Genomic DNA, 7,142 nt, shown 5'->3' on the forward strand with positions numbered 1-7,142 from the left:
TTTAATTGTGAAAGCAGTTTGACCTAAGGTTGTCTTTCTGAACTACAGTACCCAGTCACCCCTGGTAGATGCTCTAGTCCTACTGTCTCTGCCACTGCTGGGAGGCGCCAGGCATTATCTAAGAGGAGAGGATACGAGATTATGACACCTAACACTGTCGTTCCCTTTGCTGTCATGCTAAGCTGTTAGATTTAAATTAACCTTTTTCAAATATGTAAAGACTGAGCAGGTGAATCGGCTGAAGCAGTTGTTTAACCTTTGCAAAGACTTGTTATAATCATGAGAAGACAGTCGCACACGCTCCAGGTCATCTCACTCTATTCTGGGTTATTTTCACTCCTTCCCCGTCTCTCTTTCCTTCCTTCCTTCCGCTGTCACTGATTTCCTTTGGGAAAAGCTTCATTAAAGCCCCAGAGTTTAAAGTGTGTAGAGGGCAGCCGCCATCTCCACGTGTTCATCCACTCTCCAGCTCAGTCACATGGAAGTACAGAGGGACACACGCGCAGAGAAAACTCTCCTCATTAACTAATGAGCAGGATGTGAGCGGCCGCCTACACACACACACACACTGATTATCTCAGCCTGTAATAGACTGTCATCATCATCCCGCCGTGCTCCAATCACACAGCTGTATCCTCTCCCTTCATTCATGAAGTGAAACTATTTTGGAAGCTGACTCCACTCTCCTGTTCATCATGGAGGCGCTGGCTCTTTTCTCCTTCACAGCATCAGAAGCAGACGAGCTCAGTTTCCAGAAAGGGGACGTTATCAAGGTGAGTGTGTGCAATGCTTGGGTTTGGAGGGTTTAGGCATTTACATTGGCCAAAGTTAATAAAGTTGAGAGATTGCATGTCTACACGGTAAGAATAATGTTGCATGTGTGTTTGTAGGTGACAGAAATGGAGGATGATTCTTGCTGGTTCACAGCAGAGATCCGGGGGAAGCGTGGCTACGTGCCAGAGAACTACATTTCCCTCCTTCCTTATCCGTAAAAACAAATCACTTGATAGAAAACATAATATCATAGTTGTGGATTGCTTTGACTACCATCATTGACATCAGTGGTTCCCAAACTTCTTGGATCGTGGCCCCTCAAAAAGAAGCGGTGTCTGCTTGTGACTTCTTATTATGACCTCAAACAAAAAAGTCATTTTCAAGCTTAGAGTTTTTTAATTTGAAGGTATTTTCGAGGCCTAAAGATGTAAAAGTATTTAAAATCAACATGTGGAAATTCTAAAAAGCAAACTGCATATGAATGTCTTTTATTCACATGTGAAAACATATGTTTATTTCATGAAAACCCTTTTTTTATATGAAAGTCAGTAACTTAGTAAAATGCCTGGTTCACGTGGTATTATTGTCTTTTCATTATTGTCTGTTACATGTGAACAGGCAAATTACAGATGAGACATTTTTGAAAGGGATTAGACTAAAATTTGAAACTAAGACATTTTCATTTGGAAGTGAGAAAAGCCAATAACTTGACAATGTCCAGTTCACATGTGACATTATTTTACGTTCCCATGATACAATTTTAGTTCACGTGATATTTTCAAAAGGGATTTCACAAAAGCAAAGAAAAAATACATTTTTGTGTGAAGAAAAAGCCAATTGCATGTGAAAATGTGGAATTCAAATGTGGAGAAGCAAATTTCATGTGATTTCATGCGCCATGTTGTTTTCACAATTTCCATGAAAAATTTATATATATAAATTGTTTTACCAAAAAATGTCTGTACATGTGAAATTATGATTTTCAAATGTGGAAATTAAACATAAAATATATGTATTAGGAAAACATGTGACCCCTCAGAGTTATTGTGAGACCCCCAGGTTGGGAACCACTGATCTACATAACTGTCTTGATTTTCATTCAAATGACACTCATGCTTGTGCCAGTATGTGCCAAATATATTATCTCAAGAGGAGATTATAATTTACATGCTCGTGTGTGTGTGTGTAGGTGGTTTGCAGGCCGGGTGTCCAGACTTGAGGCCGAGAAGCGTCTGCGCTGGCAGGACACCGGAGTGTTCCTGGTGAGGGAGAGCGAATCAGCTCCTGGAGAGTTTTCTGTCTCTGTCAGGTCAGTAAACGCACCACACACAGATGAAATGAGACAGCTCTGATGCTGCAGACTGACGTGACCTTCCTCTGTTGTCTGTTAATGACTCGCTAAATGTTTGTGTGCTGTGGTGCAGCGGTTATATTTGAATGTGTTGAATCTGCTGTATTTTCCCACTCATCAGCCCTCCGCTCAGCAGATGTTAACGTACAGTTAACATCTGCTGGAGTTTAACACCTTGCTGACAGAATATACGTGCTGCATTAAACATGCAGTCAGCAGCGTCTTGTTTTATGATGTACTGCAGTTTGTTTTCTGTCACATTGAGCACATTAGCAAGTTACAGGGTCCACGTGTCTTTGAGTGTGTATCAGGGTCAGTGGAGAGTCAGACTATTTAAATTTGCTCTACGAGAACCATTTGTGCTAAAAATATAACAGCCGCACAGACTGTCAGAGTGTGTGTGTGTGTGTGTGTGTGTGTGAGGTGTAATTTGGGTCAGCACACTGATGTGGGACTATTTAATCACTGAGGGTAAATGAAATGTGTTCAATAATCGGGGCATTACATAACACCACACAGTCTTTAATTAAACACAGGTACATTATGCAATGGACACATGTCACAGACGTACATGTACATACTGTACCACGTACAATAATGTTTTAAGGTGCAGCATCTGTCTGCCTGCAGGAGCTGACAGTTATGTGCTTTGTTTACGTTCAGGCACACAAACTCGACCACGGTGTAATCCTCAGGACGATCAACAGAGGGTGATGACGTTCAAGAAGAGTTCATCAGTCCCGTTTTGTAGTTTGTAAACTGCAGCTTCTCATTCAAGGAGAATCTTTCAGTTCTCAGCATGTCTGCAGTTTATTCAGACGACATTATGGCAACACAAAACAATACATTTCACGAGATTAGACGATAAAGTTCCTTTAAACGCTCCCTTCATTACCTAGACCCACATTTTTTTGATTGATAGTCAGCAGTGGTGAGACAGCGCCAGGATCACCTCAGAAATCCAAAAATAACCATTACGTGTTCTTGGAAAAACAATTTGCTGTGTCTTTGACACACTTACTGTATACCAGCTAAATATAGCAAAGTTTCAGGTTGAGTGTTGTCTCAGTGCAAGTTTTCCTGCATAAAGTCACCACATTTTACAGGATAAAACTGTAAAGTACGTTGATTTCTTATATGGGAAAAAGCTGTATATGATAAACATTCTTACACAGTACAGTCAGTGATGGAATGTAACTAAGTACATCTACTTAAGTACTGTACTTAAGTACAGTTTTGAGGTACTAGTACTGAGTATTTTTATCTCCTGCTACTTTATACTTCCACTCGACTACATTTTGGAGGCAGATATTGTACTTTTTACTTCACTGTATTGATTTGGTTACTTTAGTTACTTTACAGATTACATGCTGCACCAGAGCCAAAGTAGCAACATTTTAAATTACTTTCTTTTATTGACAATCAGATAAAAAACAACATTATACAGTTTACACATACATGTAAATATATATAATTTACTGTCACTTGTACTTTTGATACTTCATTCATATGGGTGACTGTCACTTTAACTAAAGAAATATTTAAACATGATCTCTTTACTTTTACTCAAGTAAAAGGTACATGTCGAGTATATTCTGTATATATTTAGTAAGTAGAATGAAAGTGGGACACAGCAGCAGACAGACAAGCTGTTTTGTACACAGCTGTGGGCAATTTAGATTGTTTGATTAACCTACTTGCATGTCTTTTGATGAAAATGGCTTCGAAACGGGACAGAAACATGCAAACTCTTCCCAGAAAGGAGACGTAATCAGGCTTTCTGTAATCTCTGTGTTTCTAACAATAGAATTCTTAAAATAACAGAAGACACAAAGGAAGAGGAATAAAAGATTTAGTGCTTCATGTAATGACAGTTGCCTCGGGGATAGATATCATGTTCTGTTTGAGTTGGTTTAAAAACAAAATAATCGAGTCCTTGAGTCCAGCTACAACTATTTTATGGAGTGTTGTGTGTTGTTGTTGAGGATGAGTTCAGGAGGCTCACAGCCTGGGGAATAAATACTTCTGTATCGTTTGCCAGATGGCAGCAGGGTGAACAGACTGTGGCTGGCGTGGGTGTCGTCTATTCAATGTTTCATAAAGACCAGGGTGACTTCTACAAATTGCTCGTTGGGTCCGACCAACTATCCAAAACCTAAAGATATTCAGTTTACGCTCATATGAAACACAGAAAAGCAGCAAATTCTCACATTTGAGGAGCTGGAACCAGCGAATATTTATTACTAAACAAAATTACTGATCAAATTAGTTAATTACTGTCTGTCAATCAGCTAATCGACTAATAAACTGATTCAGCTGTGCCCTAAATACCATCTTATATCACTAATGCCTTTCTATCTTCACTCGGCACAGTATCAGTGAGACAACCTACTTCCAAACTATTTGTTATTGTTGTGATCTTGAACAGCTCTTGAACAGTTTCACGTGTTTGTTTTTGATGTTTGACGGTTATCTTTGCCCAGTTTCAGTATGAGATGAACTACTTAGCCCACTAACTACCTACCGGTAACTGCTTTGTGCTTTCCAGAAACAGCTCAGACCAGATTGATGTGTTTATTCACGTGCGTGTGTGTTTTTGACATACGATTTATTACCTCCCGTGATGATTTTGGAGACTCCCACACGTGCAGAGGTATGCACACAGTGTCTGCATTAACTCCTAAACAAAGAAACGAGCGGAGGAATGAAGAATAACGCAGCTCTCGTGTTCACACTGGCGTTAGAGCAGAAAGGAGCGTGCATACCTGCCTTCATACCCTTCACTCTCCTCACACCTCTTACTTTGCAGTTATGGTGACAGGGTGGAGCATTTCCGAGTGCTGGAGGGGGGCGGTCAGTACTGCATCTGGGAGGAGACGTTCTGCTCCCTGAACCGGTTGGTGGACTTCTACAGAACTCACAGCATCGCCGCAGAGAAAGTGATCTGCCTCAGAGACCCTCCCTCGTCCCCTCGCCTGCTGACCCCGTCTGGACGTAACCCTTATCCCAACCCTTACAGAAGCAGCTCCCAGGAGTCCCTCCTCTCAGCCCGCCTCTACTCTCACCCAGAAAGAGAGTCCTCCCCACGTCTTCTGGGGGTATGACTAAACATGAGGCACCATAATTCTTCATAAGCAGCTCGTTAAATGCACATCTGTTCGTCTGATGTCATGGCTCTGCTCTGTTTTTCTGCAGAAACCCCGTCTGGCTCACGCCCTCTGTGACTACACCCCCCCACACACCGCTCACCTCCACTTCCTGCGGGGCGACATCATCGACCTGCTGGACTGCTCGAGCTCGCTGACCTGGAGAGGGCGCTGCCGAGGCCGAGTAGGAATCTTCCCGCCCGAATTCGTCCAGCCGCTGTACCACTGACGACATATCAAACTGAACACTGTGTCACCGATTCTCAGGCTGTCGTGACTTACCTTCTTATCCCAGGACTGACCTAGTGAGGAAACAACCGGTCCAGTAATTGATCAGTTAGAACAGTTTGGTTACACGAGAGACTTCAGTCCCTGTTTTCTCAGTTGTCCTGAAGCGGGCAGGGATGCAGAGCCGAAGTCACGTTTTTGATCCCGTTTGAATTGGGCCATGAATTACACATATGATGTTTGTCAATTAAAAAGAACATTTTTAAAGCCAATAAAGTTGTTGTTTGTCCTAAAGATGATTAAATATCGTCTAGTTTTGTACATCGTCTCGCTCAACATACATCACCAACACAGAAAACCACAATAAATCTGCTCATATTGACGACTGTTCAACTAGAGGAATCTGTCTTAGAATTGACAAATATCATATGTGTGATTCATGGCACAACTCCAACAGGATCCAAATTAATTATTTATCCCTCCCCGTTGACTACTGTACATTTTTTTCTTCCAAAATAAGGTCCCATGGTAAGGGGCAGGACTTCGCCTCTAATTGCACCACTCAGGATTTAGCATCATTTGAATCTGAAGACAGTCAGTGGGTTGTTACTGCCACTGTTAATCCGAGCTGATCAAACCACGCTGATACAGTCCTGATTAGTTTTTGAGTGTTAAAATCAAAGCAAAAACTTTGTTAAACTTGCTTACCTGCTTACTTTTTTAACAATTCTTGCTTAAAAAGTTTAACAAAGCTTTTTGTGGATCTAAAGGAAGCTGTGTGGGGCCTCATAAGTTGCCTCAAGTGATGTCGTGTTTGAAATGGAGTTGTAAGATGTGAGCTTTCCAGGACTCTGCAGCCCGTTCCTCATCTCTGCTTGATACAAGTAGCTCACAGTTGCGTTAGCATAGCACCTAACACCCCCCTGAATCTTCAACCAAACTGTTGGTGGTCAAGTTGCATTGTGGGTAACGTAGGCATTAGGACTGGTAAGAAAGAGGAATCTGTGGAATAAAAAAAGATGATATCTTTTGTTCTGCTGCACTGATTGTGATCCGTTTTTTAAATTGTCCTCTGTCCTGTGTGAATCTGACAATGTTAAAGAAGCTCAGTTTGTGCCAAACTCGTTTTAGATTTCATCTTAAATCATGAAAATCAGTTCCTTTCAATCAACAATGACACATCTGCTGATTCCTGCTGCTTAAATTTGAGTATTTGTTGTTTTTATCCTTCTTATTCTATCATTATTATTATTTTGGATTGGTTGTTGTCGCCTTTGTTCTGTACGTTTCATATTTCCTTCACATTTCAGCGCTCAGAACTGAACTGACGGATTCATTGAACCTTTTTAAACCCGTCCTCTGAGCCCTAACGTCCTCCCGCCCACAGCTTGTACTCAAAAAATTTATTGAAAATGAAATTTATCTTGTGCGTAAACTGTACAAAAGACAAATAAAGAGTGATATTATCTGGTTATACCTGTGCTCATTTTTTCTGGACAGACACGTGTGGCTTTGATGCACATATCTTCACCTTTATTTGCGAGAAGAAAACATTTGATGGAGAGGTTGTCCATATTTTTTCTTTCGATTGACATGTAATTTTAGGTGCTGATAATTTGTAATGGTCTGACATATGTGTAATT

General features: G+C 41.0%; 1 protein-coding gene across 1 annotated transcript; it reads left to right on the plus strand.

Moving 5' to 3' along the window:
- The first annotated feature begins 559 nt into the window (after positions 1-559).
- Positions 560-6,973, plus strand: LOC311266475 (GRB2-related adapter protein-like). The gene is made up of 5 exons (XM_084368848.1): positions 560-773; positions 891-988; positions 1,964-2,083; positions 4,935-5,223; positions 5,321-6,973. Exons 1-5 carry the CDS (start codon positions 696-698, stop codon positions 5,498-5,500), a joined length of 765 nt encoding a protein of 254 aa, XP_084224974.1. The 5' UTR covers positions 560-695; the 3' UTR covers positions 5,501-6,973.
- The last annotated feature ends 169 nt before the right edge of the window (positions 6,974-7,142 follow it).

The sequence above is a fragment of the Pagrus pagrus genome (assembly GCF_965226575.1).
Source record: "Pagrus pagrus genome assembly, chromosome: 2".
In the NCBI taxonomy this organism is placed as follows: Eukaryota; Metazoa; Chordata; class Actinopteri; order Spariformes; family Sparidae; genus Pagrus; species Pagrus pagrus.

Excerpts from the sequence above, each read along its gene's own strand:
- LOC311266475 (XM_084368848.1), top strand. The coding sequence starts at position 696 with ATGGAGGCGCTGGCTCTTTTCTCCTTCACAGCATCAGAAGCAGACGAG. Across the intron at positions 774-890 it reads AGAAAGGGGACGTTATCAAG|GTGACAGAAATGGAGGATGA; the intron begins GTGAGTGTGTGC and ends GTGTGTTTGTAG. Across the intron at positions 2,084-4,934 it reads GAGTTTTCTGTCTCTGTCAG|TTATGGTGACAGGGTGGAGC; the intron begins GTCAGTAAACGC and ends CTTACTTTGCAG.